The 25,368-nt window shown below is 40.5% G+C and overlaps 1 protein-coding gene across 9 annotated transcripts in view; it reads left to right on the forward strand.

The window, feature by feature from the left end:
• Positions 1–3,227: 3,227 nt before the first annotated feature.
• The window catches only part of FAM13C (family with sequence similarity 13 member C), a 134,539-nt gene continuing 112,398 nt past the window's right edge, over positions 3,228–25,368 (forward strand). For 3 of the 9 annotated variants that reach the window (XM_082407448.1, XM_082407446.1, XM_082407449.1), the window contains exons 1-3: positions 4,001–4,168; positions 10,581–10,637; positions 14,132–14,327. In XM_082407448.1, coding sequence (XP_082263574.1) covers positions 4,107–4,168; positions 10,581–10,637; positions 14,132–14,327 — 315 coding nt within the window. In that variant the 5' untranslated portion in view covers positions 4,001–4,106. The other 6 variants (XM_082407452.1, XM_082407451.1, XM_082407453.1 and 3 more) reach the window with 6 other exon arrangements.

Raw genomic sequence — 25,368 nt, forward strand, 5'->3', positions numbered from 1 at the left:
TTCATATACTTGTCCAAGTCCTGTTTCAAAGTTGAGAGCGTTATATTCTTCCATTCCAAATAGATCACTAGGAATACTTAAATGAGAAAAGTATGAGCTTTCCCTGCATTAGAACATTTGGAATCAGCACCATAGACAATGAGTAAAAGAGGTTTCTGAAAACTGGCCACCTTTGAATTTTTAGAGTCAAGAATGCTGAATATAAACTTACCTTTTTTGGTCTCAATAAAACAGAAAGAATAAACCTCGTTTTGTGATTTTTAAATAATGTGTACACATACATAGTGAAGAGGCCATGTCTGACACTCCTGAACATAACTCATATGAGGCAGTAGGTGGCTTAGGAATGTATTCACGCTATATATTAAATCATTCAAGGGCTGAATACTTCTAAAGTTATTTTAGTCCATAGAGTTCAAATCTGAGACCATACAGGCACACCTCATTTTATTGTGCTTCCCTTTATCACTCTTTGCAGACACTGCGTTTTTTTTAACAAATTGAAGGTTTGTGGCAACCCTGTGTCAAGTAAGTCTTTTGGCACTATTTTTTTTTTTTTAAAGATTTTTTTGATATGGACCATTTTAAATTTTACTTATTTATTTTTGGCTGTGTTGGGTCTTTGTTTCTGTGCGAGGGCTTTCTCTAGTTGCGGCGAGCGGGGGCCACTCTTCATCGCGGTGCGCGGGCCTCTCACTATCGCGGCCTCTCTTGTTGCGGAGCACAGGCTCCAGACGCGCAGGCTCAGTAGTTGTGGCTCACGGGCCCAGTTGCTCCGCGGCGTGTGGGATCTTCCCAGACCAGGGCTCGAACCCATGTCCCCTGCACTGGCAGGCAGACTCTCAACCACTGCGCCACCAGGGAAGCCCCATGGCACCATTTTTCCAACAGCATTTTTTCGTCTTGTGACTCTGTGTCACATTTTGATAGTTCTCACAATATATCAAACTTTTTCATTGTTATTGTATTTGTTATGGTGATACGTGATTAGTGCTCTTTGATGTTACTATTGTAATTGTTTTGGGGCACCACGAATTGCGCCCACAGAAGATGATGAACTTAATTGATAAATGTTCTGTGTGTTCTGACTGCTCCACCAATTGGCCATTCCCTGTCTCTCTCCCTTTCCTTGGGTCTCCCTATTCCCTGAGACACAACAGTATTGAAATTAGTCCAGCTAATAACTCTACAGTTGCCTCCAAGTGTTCAAGTGAAAGGAAGAATTGCACATCTCTCACTAGCATCAAAAGCTAGAAATGATTAAGCTTAGTGAGGAGGACATGTGAAAGCTATAGGCCTCTTGTGCCAAACAGCCAAGCTGTGAATGCAAAGGAGATGTTCCTGTAGGAAATTAAAACACAGCATCCATTCTGCAGCCCGTGAATCGAGGAGTACTTTAGACTTTCAAGTCTTGTTGTCTAAGAAATAGATCTTGTAAGGCTGTAGCTGCCCTAGGTTGTGATTCCTCTGATGGATCTGGGCGAAGTAAATTGAAAACCTTCTGGAAAGGATTCACCATTCTAGATGCCATTAAGAACATTGGTGATTCATGGGAAGAGGTCAAAATATCAACGTTAACAGCAGGTTGGATGAAGTTGATTCCAACCTTCACGGATGACTTTGAGGGGTTCAAGACTTCAGGTGAGGCAGTAACTGAAAATATGGTGGAAATAGCAAGAGAACTAGAATTAGAAGTGAGCCTGAAGATGTGACTGAACTGCTGCAATCTCATGATAAACCTTTAACGAAAGAGTTGCTTCTTATGGTTAATAAAGACAGTGGTTTCTTGAGATGTAATCTACTCCTGGTGAAGATGCTGTGAAGATTATTGAAGTGGCAGCAAAAGACTTAGAATACTACACACACTTGGTTGAGAAAACAGTGGAAGGGTTTGAGAGGACTGACTCCAATTTGAAGTTCTATTGTGGGGAAAATGCTATCAAACAGCATTGCACGCTCCAGAGAAATCCTTCGTGAATGGAAGCTTAAATTGACGTGGCAGACTTCCTTGTCTAATTTTAAGAAATGACCACAGCCTCCCACCCTTCAGCAACCACCACCCTGACCAGTCAGCAGCCATCAACATGGGGGCAAGACCCTCCCTCCGCCAGCAAAAAGATTACAACCTGCTAAAAGCTCAGGTGATGGTTAGCATGTTTTAGGAATGAAGTATTTTTTAATTAAGGTATGTACATTGTTTTTTCAGACATAATGCTATTGCACACTTAGTAGACTACAGTATAGTGTAAACATAACTTTTATACATACTGGGAAACCGAAAAATTCGTGTGACGAGCTTTATTGCAACATTTGCTTTATTGTGGTGGTCTGGAAGCAAACCTGCAGTATTTCCAGGGAATGCCTGTGTTAGGCTTTTATTCAGCTACTTTAAAAAATATTTAGAGAGAGGAAAGGAAAATTGCAAAGGACCTTAAGGAAACCTTAAGTTGTTCTTTGAAAACTCAATTTTGATTTTTCAAAGTATAACTTTGAAAGTTAAAGATATGACTCTGATACAAATATAGGGACATATCAGAGATCTGTTAACTTTAATAAGGGGATCCATAAGGGGATCTATAAGATGATGATTAATGAGGGGATCTATAAGATGATGCCCTTGGTTCCAAGAGCGTTTTGAGGATCTGAACATTTGCAGGCATTTAGAAAGAATGTTAGTATAAGATTGTTAGGTTAGATGCAAAATTGGTTAAAGCTGCACAATGCAATAAAACCATCAACGCTGAGGTTACCTTTTCCTCTGGACAGATTGGACAAAATGTGCCATGTTAACACGTAACTCCACACTGTCAGGAATCTAACTAAGAGTGAATAGCATGTCAAACGCAAGTCTATTTTTTTTAGAGAATTAAGCAGCCCTTGGGTGGACCTGTGAAAAATGTGTCGTGACACTGAAAGGTCTCGCTTTTCCCCTTAGTACCAAGTTTTGAGTAATTTTTCTGATAATCTGAAAATGAAATTTTTTGCTATTGTTTAACTCACCGTCTGACATAATTTTGACTAAAAACCATCTCAGCTGCTTCTGGGAGTGGAGAGATTAAAAGAAGGGAATGGGGAATCTTCTTAATTCGAAATTCAAAATAAGCATCTTTCCCAGGTGACTGTTCACTCCATATCAAGGTCAACGGGCAGGAGAAATTAACAATGGAAAGAGTGCAAGACAAACATCTCCAGGGGAACGAAGCAAGTACGGGCTAACAGCCTTCCCCTCCCCCAGCAAGGCTGCCTTTATTTAAAGGCGGTAGCGTGGGTGCATTCGCTCTCTCATCTTTTGTAAAGGTGGCTGGGAGTGGAGCTCGGGCGGGCTGCTTTTGCAGAGGAAACCCCATCTCGCGCACGGTCCCCCCCAGTCACCAGCTAATGCCTGGAACAAATTCTCCACCCGCCCTGCGTGGGCTCACTCATTCACAGCTCTGCAGTCCGGGGCTGGGCGCTTCCTCTTCGGGACTGAAATAACAGAGTGCAGACAGATCTGGTGTGATGCAGCTAGCCCTCTTTCAGAGGCTTTTCTTTTTCCTGGGCAATAAACACACACCCACACATCCACACCCCCAAAACAGCAGCTATGTTCCCTTCCCCCTTCTCGTTCCCTTCCAGCTTTTTCTGAACGGTCTCTGAATCTCTGCGAGCCTCCATCCCTAGAGGGAGGTAGCTCTGTAAAACTGGTAGGAGACGTCTGGAAGAAAGCAAGTCCCCCGCGGATTTCAGCACCTAGGCAGAAACAGTCAGGCTTTCCCGGGGGGTGGCGGGCACCGGGAGGCCCGGATAAAGCGCGGCGCCCGGCTGGCGAGATTGGGGTCGCGCGGTCACGCTCCAGGTGCCCCTCGAGGGGGTCCCGGGGGCCCGGCCCCGCCGCCGCGCCCCGCCCAGCTCTGTCCCCGCAGCCTCGCGGGCTGCCGGGCTTTGTGGTTCGCCCGTGCGGCCGGGCCCCTGCTGGGGGTGTCGTTACGAGCATGTGCAGACAGCAGCCCAAGGTAGAGCGAGTGTGCCCGGGAGCCCTGAGACTTGCCTTGCAATGCCATGTTTGTGTATGTGCTCTAACTCCCGGAGAGCAGTCAGGGAGACGGCTCCCCGGCCGGACTTGGCTGATGTTTTCTTGTTTCTGTTTCAGCCTTCAGGATAATTCCTTCAGCAGCACCGCTGTAACAGAGTAAGTGATTCTCGTCACTAAAATAAGATTTGCATGCCTTTCTCAGGGAGCAACTACCGGGAAGGTATCCTCCACCGTTTCCAGCCGCTCTGGGTACTAGATGCATTGTCTCCTGTAATCTGGGGCTGTGAAGACCGCGAGACGTGGGGACTGATGGGGCCCGGAAATCTTTACAGGTTGAAATCAGCCTTTTAGCAACTACGGGAGAGCTATTAAAACAAACTGACGGCCTGCGGGAGCTCAGTGCTCCAAAATATGTGTTCTTGGAGTTCAGATTTAAAAAAAATAAATCTCTTTGACGTGTCAGTAGGGGAGCTTTGTTGTATTTTGCCAACGTTGGTGTCTGTTTTCATGGAGCATGCTGTGTACATTTACGGCAAATAGGAGACGGATGTGAAATGAGTTGGCTTCCAGCATGTGATAAATAGGCTAAACTTAGTCTCACCCTCTGCTGTGTACAGACTTTTAAGACACAGTAGAGTAAACTTTTCTTGCATGCCCTTTGTCAATTTTGTCTTCTGCCCTCAGAGATCTGGCTATAGGAAGAATGCGTTATCTAGTCTCATGGTTAAAGCTTTCGATTGGGACGACTAACACCGTTCAAACATGGAATGAAGGAGTGAATATTTTACTCAAGGCCAGCATGCATGGTATTTTTTTATTAGATATTTACAGTTTGTGGTTTTAATTCTTGTCATCCCTTCCTTAATATGTTTTTCTAATACTATGTTATATGTATGTGTTAAAAATTAACAGGTAATATATTATGCTAATACTATATGTAACTGACATATAATTTACATATATCCATATATGTATGAAATATCTATACTTTATTTAGTAGTCTTTCTCTAGGCTAACTCATTATGTTTACTTCCGGGACCTTATGATAGAAGTCACTCTAAACAGTTTTTCAGGAAAAAGGGGGTATAAGGTTGTATACGCAACTACATTTAAAAACGCTGCAAGTTTGATACAGAAGTCCCGGTAACTTGGGAGTTACTTGCTAAAGTTCCCTAAAAGGCAAATAAATTATGTGAGTTTCAAGTCACTGTCACAGTGACTTGGTGATGGAGGGCTACAGGGCTTCCCAGGCCCTCTTGTTTTTCACATTCCTTTGTTCCTCTGTTTGGATATGCTGCTCTCTCAGTGTTGAGCTTTGGGCTCACTTAAGTTTAGTTACTTTTTTTTTAAAAAAAAGGCCCAGGGTTGATTTTTAGAAGATCCAATGTATAATACTCATTGGGACCTGCTGTGTCCCGTTAATGAGATTGCTTGGTAACCGTGCTACAACTTGGCTTTTCTCAAAGCCTAAGAGTGGAGAGAGATGCAGGCCAAAGTATGCAGGCCAAAGATGAGGCTGTGACTCCCTGCTTCAGGTGCGCAGGTATTGCTCTCCTCCTTTTGCTGTGCTTACAGCACCAGATGCTGTCTGGGCCTGATTCTCAGGACCCCTGTGTGGCTGAATCCCCAGAGTCAGCCATAGGCATAGCAGCTTCAAAATGGAGTTACTTAGTTCTAGATTTCACATGGACAGTTTTTAAAAAATGGTTTTATCGTTAGATGCTGGGGAAAGTCTGGTACCTTGTCTTTGGACACTCCCCAAAGAGCTCTGATTGCATAAGATCCTGTTGTTGTTTTCACAGAAGTGACAGTGATTTATTTTAAAAGGCACTGAGTGACAATGGGAATGCCATGTGACTAATCTAAAAATCTGAGGAGAACATTTGAAGCATACCAAATCTTCATAGGTGTAACAGTACAGACGAGGGTCATTTAAAGCTAGTCATCGTCTAATATAGTATTTTCTCCTCCCCTCAGTAATATGAACTGTTTTCCGTGGTTCTTTGGGCATGACCCTAAAGTCAGCAGGACCAGGATGCACTACACTGAGACAAAGAAGTAGCATGTAATCAGTAAATGTTCACGTCTGGTCTCGGCATGCACAGAGGAGGCACTGGCCTCTCATATGTTTTAGATACGAGAAAACGTCCCCTTTCTCCTATCCCCACCCCACTCCTACTTCCTCCTACCCACATGTACTTATCTTTTTTAGTGCCTGAAATTCTACCTAGAGATGATTTTGTTTTTGGATGAAGAACTCTGGTGGCGACCCTCATTAAAATGGAAATTAAAAAGTCTGTGCCCCTGGGAGGTGGATTCAAATTGTCATTAATACTTTAATATAAATTATGTTATCAGCTAGTCTAACCTAAGAGGGTTCTGCTTGGCCAGCTGGGGGTCTTATAAAAGGGGAATTGGGAGGGACTCAAGGACGTATTTTATGCTTTTCTCAGTTTCTCCCATGCCTGGCCCTGTCTGTGCAGCTCTGGACCAATTCAGTTTCTTTTGCTACCCAAATTCTTCTGAGATCAGAATGGCCTTGGCCTTCCCTTCTGTATCTGCAGCGCCCTTTCATCTGTTATTTTTCCATGGTCATTTCCTCTGTTGCCCTGGCTAACCCGTTATTTGAAATGAAGCCTGCCCAGCAATGAATTCTGCAACAAATTAGTTAACATCCAAAGCAGTAATTCTCAAAACCAACTGATTATCAATATCAACTGGGGAAGGGAATGGGGGCTTGTGAAAAATCCAGCTTCCCAGGCTTTATTCCCAAGTGGGAACCTAGAAATGGGTGATTATGTTGGAGTCAGCCCACTTGCTGGTCTGGGTTTTTAAACCTTTAGGTCAGTGTTGAACTGTTTAGAAGCATACTAGTTATGTGGGGAGAAGGGCAATCTAATTTAAAAACTCGCATTCCTGGGCTCCACCCCCAGAGAGTTGATCTAGTGGGGCTGGGGGTGGGGATGAGGCTGGAACTTGCTATTTTTTTTTCCATTTTTAAAAATTAATTTATTTTTAAAAATTGAAGTAGAGTTGATTTACAATGTTGTGTCAATTTCTGCTGTACAGCAAAGTGATTCAGTTAATATATATATATATATGTATATATATATATATATATATATACACATTCCTTTTTATATTCTTTTCCATTATGGTTTATCCCAGGATATTGCATATAGTGGAACCTGTATTTTAATCAGACACACTTTGAGAAATCCCACAGGATTGCAGGCTATACCCCTGCAACTTTGCCTTCAAGGGACATGGTACTGCAGGGAAGAGAAGTCCCCTTCCGGGTACAACTGCATTTTATCTAATCACCAGTCTGAGATCTCTCTTCTTATTTACCCCAAGACAAAAAAGAGAACCTCTCATGGGTGCTTCTTTCTCCACCATTATTCTAAGAAACAAGTCTTTCTCTCTCTTGTGAACCCCTGGGAACATAGACTGAAGAGACTGTCCAGTGGGCTTAGTGTGGTGGAGCAGAAACGACTCAGGCATCACTGCTTTACACCTTGGAATCCTGGGAAATTCCTTAGCCACTGTGTGAAGGTAATGCCTACCTCACACCACTGTCAGGCTTAATTGAGATCATATGAAAGAGAAGGTGAGCTATAAAGTACCATCTAACTTTTTCTTGTTTGTGGTTGATAGAGGAAGCAAAAGTCCACATAGAGAGAAAAGTTACAACCCTGAGCATTTCACAAAGAAATGATGGCAAGAACAAATTATCCATGTATTGTCTGGGCAACCACAAATTAAGAACTCTGGGAACTTAGAATCTAGTTGATGAGAACCTCAAAGGAAGTCATTTAATAGAGGTGTCTTCACATATTTTACTGTGAACAACGATAAACACGTTTTATGTTGCAATCCAGCACAAACGTATAGACATGGTTTATTTAAACAAGTTTCGTGAAATAACACTTAACCCTCACTATACTGACATTTTCTATTCTGTTTCTCTACCAACAGTAACAACAAAATGCTGGTAGCTGCTGTCTAATTTCAGGACCTCCTAATAGGTCACAATTTACAGTTTGAAAAAGTTTGTACTAGAAGATGCCTGGTTTTGATAATTGACAAAAAACATCACTAAAGGGTTGGTCTTTAAATTATTTTATTGGAATAACATGTAGGAAGAGAATCTCATGCCCAAGACCAGTTGGACACTTGATCTGAGTTGTTTTTTTTTTTTTTCCAGGAGTAGGAATATTCGGATACGGGTTCCCAGTGTGGAATCCAGTTTTATAACTGGGCCAGTATTGTGCATTTGCGGGGGGCTCCTGGCCGAGGAATCAGTAGAACAATCAGAAAGAAGATGTTAATTGAGTAGAGCTTGATGGTCTTCATAAAAGCAAATGAAAATTGAAGTAAAAGAGCTTGTATATGTGTGCCACGGAAGCCATAGGGAGATCTATTTCATCGCTATATCTGAAAGCTAGGAATTGTGTTTTCTTGAGTGATGACTGGAGTTGTTCAGTAGTCCTTAAAATCGGATCAGCTAATTAGGTCTGGCTTCATATTCCAGAAAGCATCTGAAACTTTGTATTTTCTGGTGCCAATTTCTCATTTTTAACTAATTGTGCTTTGGGAAGAAAAATTAATAAATCAACTGAGGGGGAGAAAAAAAAGTTCTTGCCAAATTCCCAAACAATAGGTATTGTTGAGCTCTAAGGTTGAAACTCTGTTTGAACCCTAGTTCTTCGGAAGCAACAATTCTAGATTTCTGTTCTTCATTGGCTTTTCTGCTTAGCTAGGTTGTTTTTATTGGGAAATATTTTTATTCATTACACAGCTCAGATGATCTATTACAGTAAATGCCTCTAATGGAGGAGAACAAGACAACGTTTAGGAATTTAATTGTTGTTTTCCATGAGATGGACAAAGGGGTTATTGAGCGTCAAAAAAAAAAAAAAAGGGAAAGCAAGGAAATTGAGTTCATTTTGTTAAGGAGAGCATTTTGTTAAGTCGATGGATTTTTTTTTTCCCAGCTGCCAGCAGGTAAAGAGGGTTAGAGTCTGTAGGTGGCCTTTGTTTAATTCATTACAAAACCATAATTTAAAAGGGATAGTAAGGGAAGAGGACTGAAGCGTTCATCAATTTGTTTTGTGGGTAAATTATACACCATTGCTGGTAAGGAATATTTTAAATTTTTAAATGATTTCATGTAGTATAAATACTGTATTAGGGTTATATCTGCGTATGTAGATATTTATTTAGTTATGTCTACTCATTACATTGGGACTCCGTCAGAGCAGGGGCTAGGTCTTTCTCAACTTTCTGTCCTTTAGCAGTAGTGCTACTCAAAATGTTGTTCACAAATTGTCTGTAACTTGTCTGAGATGAGAACAGTACAGAAATAGGGAGTATGCCTTTAATAACTTTTATAGGAATTTGATATTCCTGCGACCTTTTTACGAGATTATCTCTCCACAGTGGATTGGAAATAGAAAATCAACTGGTCAGTTGTGAATCCCAAAAAGTTTGAGAAGTACAGCTCCAATGCCTAAGGCAGTACTTGGAAGGCAGCGAGTGCTCAATAAATGCTTGTTCAATTATTCCAGGGAACAGACTTGCTGAGGGGCCCGAGTTAATGATTTGATTCAAGCATTTATTGAGTGTCTACTCTGGGGTAACATTGTAGGCACTGTGGCAGTGTATCTAGAAAAAGAAATGATGGTTATTTCTTTTCATGGAATTTAACAACTAATTTAAAAGATCTCAGAGGTACAAAGGAATTACATAACAGTGCTAGGCAAGATCTGGTTGGTTACTGAAACCTCAGAATGAAGAGTAAACCGTTCTGTACTAAGGTTAAAATGGGAACATGGCACGTGGGTGAACTTGGCGAGAAAAGTTCACAGAGCTTGTGAGGCTGGAGCAGTGAAGGCTGAGTAGGAGTTGAAGACGGAAAAAAGCATTCCAGGCTGGAGTGGGATGGGGTGAGGTGGGGTGGGAAGGGCTGAGAATAGGAACAAAGGCTCCCTCATACACTAGAGTGAGAGAATGGTCCTCCTCCAGAGGCACTTAGGCAGTGTGAAACACTGGAGAGTTTTCAATATGGAAGAGCCAAGAATTTTTCACAAGGTTATTTCAGAAGTTTTGTGAAAAGGAAGGGTGTCAAGAAAGTCTGGAGGCCAACGGAGTGAGCCAAAGGGCAGCTGGTGTGGTTTGGGACTGCCTTGAGGCAGAAGAAATGCCAAGAGGCATGTAGCGGAGTCTCTTTTGAGCCAACAACAATCCACCAGTGTTGGTGTCAGATGTTCCCTCAAGTGCTGTGAACACTAAGGGTCTTGCTAAGATCTTGTTTGCTTAGGTGATGCAGAGTAGTGGACGAAAAAGGAGTGTTACCTCTGGTTCTAAGCGTTTAAGCTCACATGATATGACAACATTGGTATCATTACCTGGTGGACGTTGGGGAATTGACGCTGGTTTGAGTGAGAGTGGTAAAGATTGTTCCATTTTTTAGTTTCCTGTGCTAATCTTCCGATAATTTTAGACTGTTGCTGCTTCTGCTGCAGCAGACAGTTGGGTCTGATGTGGTTTTATCTCCTCTCTCCAGGTGTGACGAAGACACAGTCTCTCTGCATGAAGATCAGACTGACTGCTCTAGTCTCAGGTAGGACCCACCATTGCTTGGTTCTTAATTATGAAGGACAGAAACCATCTGGGTCTGGTATCTTAAGTCTCTCCTTTGAATTCTAATAATTTGTTCTCATGTTCTATTTCTTCTAATAGATTATCAGCTGTTGAAGGAAGTTTTGTCTTGTCCACTTTTGCATACCCCCCCTTAGCACTCAGGACGGTACCTTTTCTATGGAGAATGCTCAGTAAATGCCTATTGAATTCAACATTGATTAGCACATCTGTTCCCATCATAGACCTTAAGGAAGAGCTTCTATTCACCAAACATGGCATTGAGTGTCTGGAGTGTGATCTTGGTCATTACCGGGTTCATGATATGATGGCAGAACCTTCACGTTAACCATTTCTTCTACATTTGCTTCACTCAAGCACTTTCACATGCATTTTATTATTTAATCTAAACAACTGAAAGGAAGCTGATGTTTCCCTCCTCATCCTAGATGGAGAAACTGAGGCTCAGAGGGATTATAACTCATCCAAGATAGCACAGCCACTATGAGGCAGAATTTGGACACTGGTCTGTGTGACACTTGTTGGATAACAGACATTTGTTGAAGGCCTTTGTTTCATATATTTTTGTGTGCCAGAAACCAGTGGAGATACAGGATGGAGAGAGACAAACCAATCCCTGCTCCCAGGAATTCAGTTCACTGGAGGAGATAGGCAAGAATATAGATGACAATGCTATAGTGCATTAAGTGCTGTTTTACTAGCGGGAAACAGAGGACTCACTTAGAATGACCAAATAGCCCAGTGAGGTTTCTGGGATGGATTCCTGAAGAAAATTACGCATGGCACATGACTCTTTTTTTGGTGGAATATAAGGCCAAAAAACCAAGCAGAGCAAGGAACTTACTGGCAAGCCAGCAGAGAGCAGAGAAAATAATTCAACTTGAAGGTATAGCAAGCAGTTCAGGATGGCAGGAACCCTGAGAGCTGAGGATGCCAGGAGTGGTAAGAAATAAAGTTCCAGAGATAAACAAAGACCTGATTACAAAGGGTTTATATACCCTGCTAAGGAGTTTGGAATTTATCCTGGAGGTATTGGGAAGACTAAAAATAACCTTCAGTTTTTTCTTTGCAAATAACCACTCACCCAAGGCCTCAAGTGAGAGTAGCCCCCATTTATTGGATTGTGGTCTTGAGCCAACTTTCTTTGGTAGGCATTTCACAGAGGCTGTACTGCCTCTGTCAGGTAGAGATGCCGGCATCTTATGGATGAGGGTCACAGAGGTGAGGTGGTGTGGCTCCGGCCGCATTTCTAACAAGTAGGAGGATATTTTGGACTCTTGTTCTTTTCAGAACTCCGGGCTCATTCTCAGTTATGACTGATTCCAGTAAGTGGTGACATTACATTACATTACCTGTATTCTGTTTTGGGGATTCTGAGGAACCAGTAATAGGTTGGAAATGTATTTCTAAAGATGACTTTTCTATTTAGGTTTTATATTTGTGTAATGAGAGAAAGATGCTTTTTGCCCCGTTTTTCAAGTCAAGGATGACATTTATACCTTTTGGGCGCCTTGAAAATATGATATATAAAACAAACTTCAGGTATTATTTTAGGAAGGAGTCTATCAAAAGGGTCGTTTTAGATTTGAAAAATCATTTTTATTCTTGAGTGTTCTAGAATCCTCCTCGAATGAAGAACATTTAGGTTATGGTAGAGGTCGCTGTTGCTTCTTTCGTTGTTCACCCAGGAGCACAGGGTGTGTGGATGAGTAGTATTTGTCACTAGTGAGAGACATGCATTTCAAATGAACTAGTGTAGTTCCAACTCATGGTTTGATATTGGTTTCCAAACCCATTAGTGACATACAATTTTTTTTAATTATAGATGATCTTAAGGGAAAATATTAACCAGTGTCACTGACATTGTTTTGTTGTTTGTTTGTTTGTTTGTTTTGTTTTTGTTTTCAGTTACTCATGAAGAATTATTTCACCTGTTGGGTTTTCCTTTACCAGATACTAAGTTTGTCCTTAAGTGTTTGTCCTTAAGAGGCTTAAGTTTAACCCTTTCACATAATTTTATTTCCACATCTTGTCCAACTGCATGCACCCCGGCCATGCTCCAGACCTCCTGGCCCAATGTTTTCTTTGTTCTTATCCCAGAGACTCACCGGAGCTCATCTTCCTGATATCAGCTTAGTGAGTTTAATCTTCTATTTGTAAAAAGGCATCCTGAGCAGTCGACATAGAAATCCTTCTTTTGCTGATCTTGTCTCTTGGCTTTATGTATCCTTGAGCCATGAGGAATTGCTTGCTAGCTGACCTTGCCAAAATCTCTTTTATGGGTACTTCTGGTCAGGGCACAGGAGGGAAAAACACCACCTGGGGGAAGTGGCCAGTCCTACAGAATTTCATGATCTAGTACTGAATGATTGCCAGTGGGTTAAGGACAATCATATTGATCGTATAAAGGGAATGCTCCATCTGGCTATGGTAGTTGCTGAATTCTTAGCAAAATATGAAAATAAAATGCATCTAGATTTAAGAGGGACAAATGACTTCAAATAAGAGTGTAATTATGTCACTGTTTTTGAGACAATTGAAGGGGCAGGGCGATGCTGTGTTGAATTTGATTGATGCGTGAAAATGACCACTGCTCTCCCAGCACTGAGTGTGTGGAGGTGAGCAGCCGGGTCAGTCTTCTCCAGCCGTTCCACACCCTCAGGACCCAGATACTGGGATCTTTGGCTTTGCATTGAGAGGGTTGTTCAGATAGATGGCTTGGCTGGGTAAAACTTGGCTCTTGTCTTAATTCTATTGAGGCAGTATGTATTCTATTAAAATAGACCCCAGTTAGACTCTTAAATGCGTCTGAAACTTGTAAGGAGATGGTTAGAGACTTGCCAGTGAGGAGGAAGCATCATGCCTTAAACCAAGGACACATGCATGAGAGACTGGGGACCCACCTGACCACTCCAGGTCTGGGTGAATTAGCCCTTTATTTAATCTCTGGGGTTTAGAGTGTTAATCTATAATGTAGGAATGACAATAGCTAACTGGAATATCTCACATTATTATTGTGAGAGAAAAACATGACATATGTGAAACCATCTTGAAGTGAAAAATGAAAAACAAATATGATAGTATGTGCAAAGCTACAACTACAGAAAGTATGTATCCACTAGCAAAGATGGGAAGGGAATGTGATGTGATCTAAAAAGTGACATTCAGTTCCTCTGAAGCAGTCTATGCTAAAAAGTTTGCTAGGTACCGTGTAAATGAGCAGCAGCGAGTATCGCCAGTCTCTCTTTCCCAGGGTGGATTATTAGACTCTTTTTTTGTTGTTGTTTTCAATTTGAAAGCAGTCAGTGTTTATTAACTGACCAGATTACAAAAATAATCATGGTAGATACCTTAGTTCATCCTTCTAATAAGCCTGTTGATCTGGTCTTCCCTGTTGCCAGCATCTCCACCTTCTACAAAATGGGTGCTTTCTAAATTGGGTCTTTCCTGTTCTAGAGATGAAGACAATAAAGAAAATTATCCCGATGCCGGGGCTCCGCTAGAGGAGCCCGTGCCGTCCCGCGAGCCGCCGCAGCATGTAGAGCAGCCCGCGAGGCTGGACGTGCTGCGACCCAGCATGGGCAACTTCAAGTCCCGGAAGCCCAAGTCCATCTTCAAGGCCGAGAACGGGAGGAGCCACGGAGAAAGTCAGGTAGCGGGCTCCACCTCCTCAGACCTTTGCCAAGACAGGTGCTTCTCTGGCGAGAGCACCGTTCCGGTGACGGTGATGGTCTGAGCACGTTATTTTGCAGGCGGAGATTAGCGTGACTTGTCGTTGCGCACCTGCGACCTGGGGCGCGTGCGTGCTCCCCTCCCGTGGCTTAATAGAGGAGTGCTCTCGGCAGGCTGCTCACTTAGCGCCCTTTCAAACGGATATTCTTAAATGCCGGACTTTGACATTGATTTAGGGGAGCTGCTGTGTCCTTTGTGGGGGAGGGTGGAGGAGGATTTCCCATGAGCTTCACTTATCCAGGGTGTGTAACTCTGGCCCCAAACTTGGAGCCTCTTCTCGGCAAATCAGAAGTCCCAGGTTTATCCAGAGCCATTCTTCTTAGGCTGCAGTTTAGTGGCTTTGGAAAAACACTCAAGCGTGTATGTGCATGATTGTACGTGTGTGTAGAATCTGGTTCTTTGAGGAAGATAAGTATTTAAATGTATGAATGAAGCATCTTTCCAACTTCATTCAAGTAATACATTTTATACACACACACTTATTTATTTTACTTTTCTAGTCGTAGAGGGATGTATCAAAGAATGTGATTTTTAAGACTCTTAAATACCCCGCAAATAATTTATGGTGCCTTTAAAAGAGATGAAACGAATATAATCCATTTTAATCTTACTGGGAGATTAATGGTCCCAGCATTAAGATTATACTTGTAATGCACCTAACACAGTTTTGCGGACATAGGTGCTTCATTAATGTGACCTTTGCTTTTTTGTTAACACCTAACTGTTAACTTTAAAAATAATGTGGGAGGCTCTCAGTGTAATACATTAATTATCTGATAACTTGAAGTCCAGTCCAACTTTGCAAATGGGCATCAGGTGATCTTCCTGGTAGAACAACTTTGGCTGGGCAGTTTATTTGACCTTGTAATTTTCTTATTTGCCTTGTGTTTTTTATCTCATTTCTTTTTTGGCATTGTGACCTCTAATTTAGTCAGTTAATTTTGCAGTGAGATGAAATGCCGTCAGCATTTATGAAGTTCTGTTGTAATTTTCTGAAACTGAGTTGAATTGTAGAGAGAGGTTAAGTGTGAAATATCATTTGAGTTATGATTAACTTGAGACCCTGCCTATTACTGAGTGTACCCAACACTTGTTTGATTAGGAGTCTGGTGCTGGGGAGGACACAGGTACCCAAAGGGCTGCCTGCAGAGTCTGACTGGGTCTGGAGAGACTCTGACCTTGAATCTCCTACTAAGGGTCACCTGTGACATTGTGGGCTTTGGGTGACCAGCCGTCTCTCCTAGAATGCCCTCTTTCTTGTCATCCTGTAGTCTGGCCTCAGAGAAATTACACAGTCGTCACTTGTAATAGGGTGCTAATGGGGCATGTAATTTCCAACATGTTGCTCATGCACAGGAAGATTCCAGGAGAGTGAGATGCTTGTACAGTCTTTGCGGATAATACAGCATTGGAATCCGGGACTGCATGTAAAAATTCCAGTTCATTCCTAACATCCCTGTGTACACAATGAGATTGTTTTCCCTGTAATGACTAAGAGAACTTCAATAATATCATTTTAGGTCTTCCATATTTTGGAGAAATTTGAAACAGATTTCATTCTTCCCATTTTCTTTGGAGAGATATAATTAACACTGGTTGAGTACTGATCAAGAACTGAGCATCTATAAATACTATTATTAATAAAATCAGCTGACACTTATTTAAGCATTTACTGTGCTCCAGGCATGTACCATGTTTATGACAATCCCGTGGAATGGCTATTATTATCTTTTTGTACAAATGGGAAAACGAAAGCTCAGAGGGATTACATAACCTCTTTAGTCAGATTTGGAAGAACTTGAGTGGAATGTCTCTTCCATAAAAGCACAGTATTTCTAACAAGAGGTATCCAGAACTTCCAAGTATGATTCTGGTGATTTACTTACCCATTTTTATACAAAACCTTTTATTTCACTCTGGAATTTTTTCCTTTGGTCATATATTGTGTTGCTAAGCAGTAATTAGTTATTGAGAAAGGATTACTTTGGAGAGAATTTTATAAGTGTGTTTTTCTTCTCTGCCTTAAAGCTTTGTGATATTGGTCACATAAGCTCGACAAACATTGAGTGAATGTTAGCTCCACTAGGACTTAGGTTCCTTGAGGTCAGTGAGTCAGTCTTTCTTGTCCACCTTTGGATCTCTGGCACTCAGTCACTCAGTATTATTCAATGAATGACTCAAAACTGTTTATATATATATACACATACACACGTTATATATACAGTTACATATATAATTTTTTTGTAAAATGGTATATATATATATATTTCTGTAAAATGGAAGCATTATATCTTTATTCAGTTATAAAAAGTCACATTTCAAAAGAGCATATAGAGAGATTGGTTCAAGATGGCAGAGTAGAAGGACGTGCTCTCACTCCCTCTTTCGAGAACACTGGAATCACAACTGCTGAACAATCATTGACAGGAAGAAACTGGAACTCACCAAAAAGATACCCCACATCCAAAGACAAAGGAGAAGCTACAATGACATGGTAGGAGGGGCACAATCACAATAAAATCAAATCCCATAACTGCTGGATGGGTGACTCACAAACTGGAGAACACTTATACCACAGAAGTCCACAAACTGGAGTGAAGGTTCTGAGCCCCACGTCAGGCTTCGAAACCTGGGGGTCCGGCAACAGGAGGAGGAATTCCTAGAGAATCAGACTTTGAAGGCTAGCGGGATTTGATTGCAGGACTTCAACAGGACTGGGGGAAACAGAGACTCCACTCTTGGAGGGCACACACAAAGTAGTGTGTGCATTGGGACCCAGGGGAAGGAGCAGTGACCCCATAGGAGACTGAACCAGACCTACCTGCTAGTGTTGGAGGGTCTCCTGCAGAGACGGAGGGGTGGCTGTGCCTCACAGTGAGGACAGGGACACTGGCAGCAGAAGTTCTGGGAAGTACTCCTTGGCATGAGCCCACCCAGAGTCCATCATTAGCCCCACCAAAGAGCCCGGGTAGGCTCCAGTGTTGGGTCGCCTCAGGCCAAACAACCAACAGGGAGGGAACTCAGCCACACCCATCAGCAGACAAGCAGATTAAAGTTTTACCGAGCTCTGCCCACCAGAGCAACAGCCAGCTCTACCCACCACCAGTCCCTCCCATCAGGAAACTTGCACAAGCCTCTTAGATAACCTCATCCACTGGAGGGTAGACAGCAGAAGCAAGAAGAACTATCATCCTGCAGCCTGTGGAACAAAATCCACATTCATGGATAAACAGAGAAGATGAAAAGGCAGAGGGCTATGTACCAGATGAAGGAACAAGATAAAACCCCAGAAAAACAACTAAATGAAGTGGAGAAGATAGGCAACCTTCCAGAAAAAGAATTCAGAATAATGATAGTGAAGATGATCCAGGACCTCGGAAAAAGAATGGAGGCAAAGATTGAGAAGATGCAAGAAATGTTTAACAAAGATCTAGAAGAATTAAAGAACAAACAGAGATGCACAACACAATAACTGAAATAAAAACTACACTAGAAGGAATCAGTAGCAGAATAACTGAGGTAGAAGAACGGATAAGTGACCTGCAAGACAGAATGGTGGAATTCACTGCTGTGGAACCGAATAAAGAAAAAAGAATGAAAAGAAATGAAGACAGCCTAAGAGACCTCTGGGACAACATTAAACACAACAGCATTCGCATTATAGGGGTCCTAGAAGGAGAAGACAGAGAGAAAGGACCCAAGAAAATACTTGAAGAGATTATAGTCGAAAACTTCCCTAACATGGGAAAGGAAATAGCCACCCAAGTCCAGGAAGCGCAGAGAGTCCCATACAGGATAAACCCAAGGAAAAACACTCCGAGACACATAGTAATCAAATTGGCAAAAATTAAAGACAAAGAAAAATTATTGAAAGCAGCAAGGGAAAAATGACAAATAACATACAAGGAAATTCCCATAAGGTTAACAGCCGATTTCTCAGCAGAAACTCTACAAGCCAGAAGGGAGTGGCATGATATACTTAAAGTGATGAAAGGGAAGAACCTACAACCAAGATTACTGTACCTGGGAAGGATCTCATTCAGATTCGATGGAGAAATCAAAAGCTTTACAGACAAGCAAAAGCTAAGAGAATTCAGCACCACCAAACCAGCTCTACAACAAATGCTAAAGGAACTTCTCTAAGTGGAAAACACAAGAGAAGAAAAGGACCTACAAAAACAAACCCAAAACAATTAAGAAAATGGTCATAGGAACATACATATCAATAATTACCTTAAACGTGAATGGATTGAATGCTCCAACCAAAAGACACAGGCTTACTGAATGGATACAAAAACAAGACCCAATATATGCTGCCTACAAGAGACCCACATCAGACCTAGGGACACATACAGACTGAAAGTGAGAGGATGGAAAAAGATATTCCATGCAAATGGAAATCAAAAGAAAGCTGGAGTAGCAATACTCATATCAGATAAAATAGACTTTAAAATAAAGAATGTTACAAGAGACAAGGAAGGACACTACATAATGATCAAGGGATCAATCCAAGAAGAAGAAATAACAACTATAAATATATATGCACCCAACATAGGAGCACCTCAATACGTAAGGCAACTGCTAACAGCTCTAAAAGAGGAAATTGACAGTAACACAATAGTAGTGGGGAATTTAACACCTCACTTACACCAATGGACAGTTCATCCAAACAGAAAATTAATAAGGAAACACAAGCTTTAAATGACTCAAGACCAGATAGATTTAATTGATATTTATAGGAAATTCCATCCAAGAACACCAGATAACACTTTCTTCTCAAGTGTGCACGGAACATTCTCCAGGATAGATCACATCTTGGATCACAAATCAAGCCTCAGTAACTTTAAGAAAATTGAAATCATATCAAGCATCTTCTCTGACCACAATGCTATGAGATTAGAAATCAATTACAGGGAAAAAAACGTAAAAAATACAAACACATGGAGGCTAAACAATACGTTACTAAATAACCAAGAGATCACTGAAGAAATCAAAGAGGAAATCAAAAAATACCTAGAGACAAATGACAATGAAAACATGACGATCCAAAACCTATGGGATGCAGCAAAAGCAGTTCTAAGAGGGAAGTTTATAGCTATACAAGCCTACCTCAAGAAACAAGAAAAATCTCAAAAAAACAATCTAACGTTACACCTAAAGGAACTAGAGAAAGAAGAACAAACAAAACCCAGAGTTAGCAGAAGGAAAGAAATCATAAAGATCAGAGCAGAAATAAATGAAATAGAAACAAAGAAAACAACAGCAAAGATCAATAAAACTAAAAGCTGGTTCTTTGGGAAGATAAACAAAATTGATAAACCATTAGCCAGACTCATCAAGAAAAAGAGGGAGAGGACTCATATTAATAAAATTAGAAATGAAAAAGGAGAAGTTACAACAGACACCGCAGAAATACAAAGGATCCTAAGAGACTATTACAGGCAACTCTATGCCAATAAAATGGGCAACCTGGAAGAAATGGACAAATTCTTAGAAAGGTATAACCTTCCGAGACTGAACCAGGAAGAAGTAGAAAATATGAACAGACCCATCACAAGTAATGAAATCGAAACTGTGATTAAAAATCTTCCAACAAGCAAAAGTCCAGGACCAGATGGCTTCACAGGTGAATTCTATCAAACATTTAGAGAAGAGCTAACACCCATCCTTCTCAAACTCTTCCAAAAAATTGCAGAGGAAGGAACACTCCCTAACTAATTCTATGAGGCCACCTTCACCCTGATACCAAAACCAGACAAAGATACTACAAAAAAAGAAAATTACAGACCAATATCACTGATGAATATAGATGCAGAAATCCTCAGCAAAATATTAGCAAACAGAGTCCAACAACACATTAAAAGGATCATACACCATGATCAAGTGGGATTTATCCCAGGAATGCAAGGATTCTTCAATATACTCAAATCAATCAATGTGATACACCATATTAACAAACTGAAGAGTAAAAACCATATGATAATCTCAATAGATGCAGAAAAAGCTTTTGACAAAATTCCACACCCATTTATGATAAAAACTCTCCAGAAAGTGGGCATAGAGGGAACCTACCTCAACATCATAAAGGCCATATACAACAAACCCACAGCAAACATCATTCTTCATGGTGAAAAGCTGAAAGCATTTCCTCTTAAGATCAGGAACAAGACAAGGATGTCCACTCTCACCACTATTATTCAATATAGTTTTGGAAGTCCTAGCCACGGCAATCAGAGAAGAAAAAGAAATAAAAGGAATACAAATTGGAAAAGAAGTAAAACTGTCACTGTTTGCAGATGACATGATACTATACATAGAGAATCCTAAAGATGCCACCAGAAAACTACTAGAGCTAATCAGTGAATTTGGTAAAGTTGCAGGATACAAAATTAATGCACAGAAATCTCTTGCATTCCTATACGCTAATGATGAAAAATCTGAAAGAGAAATTAAGGAAACACTCCCATTTACCATTCCAACAAAAAGAATAAAATACCTAGGAATAAATCTACCTAGGGAGACCAAAGACCTGTATGCAGAAAACCATAAGACACTGATGAAAGAAATTAAAGATGATACCAGCAGATGGAGAGATATACCATGTTCTTGGATTGGAAGAATCAATATTGTGAAAATGACTATACTACCCAAAGCAATCTACAGATTCATTGCAATCCCTATCAAGTTACCAATGGAATTTTTTACAGGATTAGAACAAAAAAGTCTTAAAATTTGTATGGAGACAAAAAAGACCCCAAATAGCCAAAGCAGTCTTGAGGGAACAAAACAGAGCTGGAGGAATCAGACTCCCTGACTTCAGACTATACTACAAAGCTACAGTAATCAAGACAATATGGTACTGGCACAAAAACAGAAATATAGATCAATGGAACAGGATAGAAAGCCCAGAGATAAACTCACGCTGTGATGGTCAACTAATCTATGACAAAGGAGGCAAGGATATACAATGGGGAAAAGACAGTCTCTTCAATAAGTGGTGCTGGGAAAACTGGACAGCTACATGGAAAAGAAAGAAATTAGAACACTTCCTAACACCATACACAAAAATAAACTCAAAATGGATTCGAGACCTAAATGTAAGACCAGACACTATAAAACTCTTAGAGGAAAACATAGGAAGAACACTCTTTGACATAAATCACAGCAAGATCTTTTTTGATCTACCTCCTAGAGTAATGGAAGTAAAACCAAAAATAAACAAATGGGACCTAATGAAACTTCAAAGCTTTCACACAGCAAAGGAAACCATAAGCAAGATGAGAAGACAACCCTCAGAATGGGAGAAAATATTTGCAAATGAATCATCAGACAAAGGATTAATCTCCAAAATATATAAACAGCTCATGCAGCTCAGTATTAGAAAAACAAACAACGCAATCCAAAAATGGACAGAAGACCTAAATAGACATTTCTCCAAAGAAGACATATAGATGGCCAAGAAGCACATGAAAAGCTGCTCAACATCACTAATTATTAGAGAAATGCAAATCAAAATATAGTAATTTTGTGAGGTATCACCTCACACCAGTTAGAATGGGCATCATCAGAAAATCTACAAACAACAAATGCTGGAGAGGGTGTGGAGAAAAGGGAACCCTCTTGCACTATTGGTGGGAATGTAAATTGATATAGCCACTATGGAGAACAGTATGGAGGTTCCTTAAAAAAACTAAAAATAGAATTACCATATTACCCAGCAATCCCACTACTGGGCATATACCCAGAGAAAACCATAATTCAAAAAGACACATGCACCCCAGTGTTCATTGCAGCACTATTTACAATAGCTAGGTCATGGAAGCAACCTAAATGCCTATCAATAGACGAATGGATAAAGAACATGTGGTACATATATACAGTGGAATATTACTCAGCCATAAAAAGGAACAGAATTGGGTGATTTGTAGAGACGTGGATGCACCTAGAGACTGTCATAGAGAGTGAAGTAAGTCAGAAAGAGAAAAACAAATATCGTATATTAACGCATATATCTGGAACCTAGAAAATGATACAGATGAGCCTGTTTGCAGGGCAGAAATTGAGACACAGATATAGAGAACAAACGTATGGACACCAGGGGGGGAATGCGGCGGGGGGTGGTCATGGTGGTGTGATGAATTGGGCGATTGGGATTGACATGTATACACTGATGTGTATCAAATTGATGACTAATAAGGACCTGCTGTATAAAAAAATAAATAAAATATAAAAGAAAAAAGCATATAATCATGACTCTTATACAGATATGAAGTAGAGACATATCAAAAATTTCATTTAAATCATGAATTAATGAGGAAACAAGTAAGATATTACAACCAGTTCAAAAAAGAATGCAAAGTATTGCACATTTATAGTCTGACAAGGAATGGTGAGATAAATTTTTAGATGCACACAAAATTGGCAAAACTTGGAATATCTATAGGGTGATAACTACTTTCCTGGCGACACAGTTTGCATTTCTGTGGAGGGAAATTATTTGCGCTGTCACTGGTTTCTACAAGCTAACTGCTATCTGCGTAACCTTGTAAATTAGCCTAGTCATAGACGAACAAAAGCTGAGATTATCCAGATGGGTGAGCTAGCCAGGACATCCACTAAATTTCAGAGTCTTTTATAATTTTTTCTTATGTTCTCTTCCTCCCTCCCTCCCTTCCTCCTTCTTCCTTGTTGTCATAATAATCTCAAAGAGATATTAACCTTGGTCACAAGGTAAGACTAGTCTCATTAGGTTTGGCCTTATTATTTACCTGAGTATAGCAAGAGTGTTCATTTATCATATAGGCATTCTTACATATGCTTTGCAAAATCTAGAGCCATACGGTTTTGAATAATTACAAAATTAACTTCTCTCTGGAGGTTTTCATAAGGAATCTCAGCTTGGACCTTAAATGCCTCTATTATTTGCACTCCTAAGGCAAATCAAGTTCAAGAAATTCTCTCCACCTTATTTCACCTGCAGTACTTATGCATTTGGGTAAATTCCTCTTTTCTTGAAGTCCCCGAAATAACTTTATGTTCCTGGACTGCCAGGGAGTGATGGTCCTTACCACCTGTAAGGTTGGACCCTGTGAACTAGATAGCAGGGCAGTTATCCTGAGAGTCCTTTGTAGGCGTTGACGCCATAATAAAGCCACATTAGTTCCTCACAATCGACCTGTTCTACCTGATACAAGGAGCATCATTCTCAATATGACATTCTAGGCAAGATGTTAGTTATGTAACAGATTTCTCCAATTATATCGTGGTAAAAAGGAAGACATTATTATTGAATATATTAAATAACCTGATCACCATTGAAAGTAAGGACATTTGGTATGAGTTTCTGAACTCTGGGGGTGAGACTCAGATATCATTTTTAAATATTTCATTTCAGTTTATATAAACAGAATGGTTTTTAAATGTAGGTTCTATTATCATTCAGGTATGATGAGGCCAACAGAACAGAAGATGACTACCATTTGGAAAGGTTTCTACTTGCAGTTCTTAAGAGGGATGGGGCATGCCATGTCATGCAGGGCCACATGGGGAAGCACCACAGTTGATCCAGGAGGAAGATGGGGCAAGGAGACAGCATGGGTGGAGACATTATTGTGGTTTTTATTGGAAAGGTGAGGCAAGGCAGAGTAAGCAGGTTTAAAATTGGCTGGTCTGAATGATTTCAGCGGACTCTGAGGTATGGGGTTCTCGCTCATGGTCTGGTACCTGGCCCTGGGTGATAAGGTAGAGGAGAATTACCTCTTGGAGCATATGAACCAGATAGAGGAGGTGGTTGAGAGTATGGATTCTGGACTGGTTAGTTTGCATATGAAAGGCACACTCTGGGACAAGTCATTTGTCATGTTTGCTATCCCTAAGAATTGGTTAGTCCTGGGAGAGACAGTCTCTCCCCAGTCACTGAGGCTGGAAATGCCAGAGCATCAAGGATAAGGAAAATCATCAAAAACCGTTAATACAAGAATCTACTAAATTGTATGGGTAGCAAATCACTGAAGTAGAGAGAAAGGACTTTCTTATAGATCCAGAATAAAGAACATTAAAACAACTATATTCCAGTCAGATAACCAGTGTAAAATTTCCCTTATCAGTCCATTCATTATGGACTGTGTAATTAATTCTTGTTCCACTTGATCTTGGGTTAGCAGTAGCATGAAGTTGTCTGCTTCTTGACTGAAATTCTGCAAGTCCTGACTCAGCCCATTGGTGTCATCAGATGCCTATACCCAAGAGTCTGTTCCTTGACATGTCAATTATTTAAAATATCTGGGCCTTTACCATGGGACTCCTGAGAGTATTCTTCTTTGTTGAAGACACAAACTCTGGCATGAAACTGATAATAGAACCTTCAGGCAAGTATCTGAGGAAAACAAACATCTGTAGATGACAGAAACTGAAAGTGATTTTGGTTAATTTACTACTAGTAATTTTCAAATGTGAAAAGTCTAATGACATTTCATAATAAAAATGATACATTAATGTGACATGCAAAACACGATAATAAAACCATTCCCCCCAAGTTAGAAAGTTTCAAAAGATAATAAATAAGCCTGTTTTTAAAGAACTCAGGGAATTTAGTTCTGGTTGTACAAAAATGGAGGAATATAATTCTTACAGATGAAAAAATCCTTGAAATATAGAATAATAATCCTAAAAGAAGATGCCAAGAATATCAAGTAAAGAATTCATTAAGTCCGATGTGGGTCTTAGATATCTGCATTGTTATTAAACTCCACAGACAAGTCTGCAGTGCATCCCTAATTGAAAACCACTGGCCTGGATGGTGCTAGATTCAAATGAAAGAAGTAAGGCTGTGGACACGTCAATGTTTTAAATAATAACTGCAGTTATCACTGATAATATTAGAGTGTTGCTGTCTAATATCATCATGCAAAGCTCCACAGGACCAGAACAGATATACAAGAGTTTGATAGAACTATGTATTT

This window comes from Balaenoptera borealis (genome assembly GCF_965194805.1).
Source record: "Balaenoptera borealis genome assembly, chromosome: 10".
Taxonomy (NCBI): Eukaryota; Metazoa; Chordata; class Mammalia; order Artiodactyla; family Balaenopteridae; genus Balaenoptera; species Balaenoptera borealis.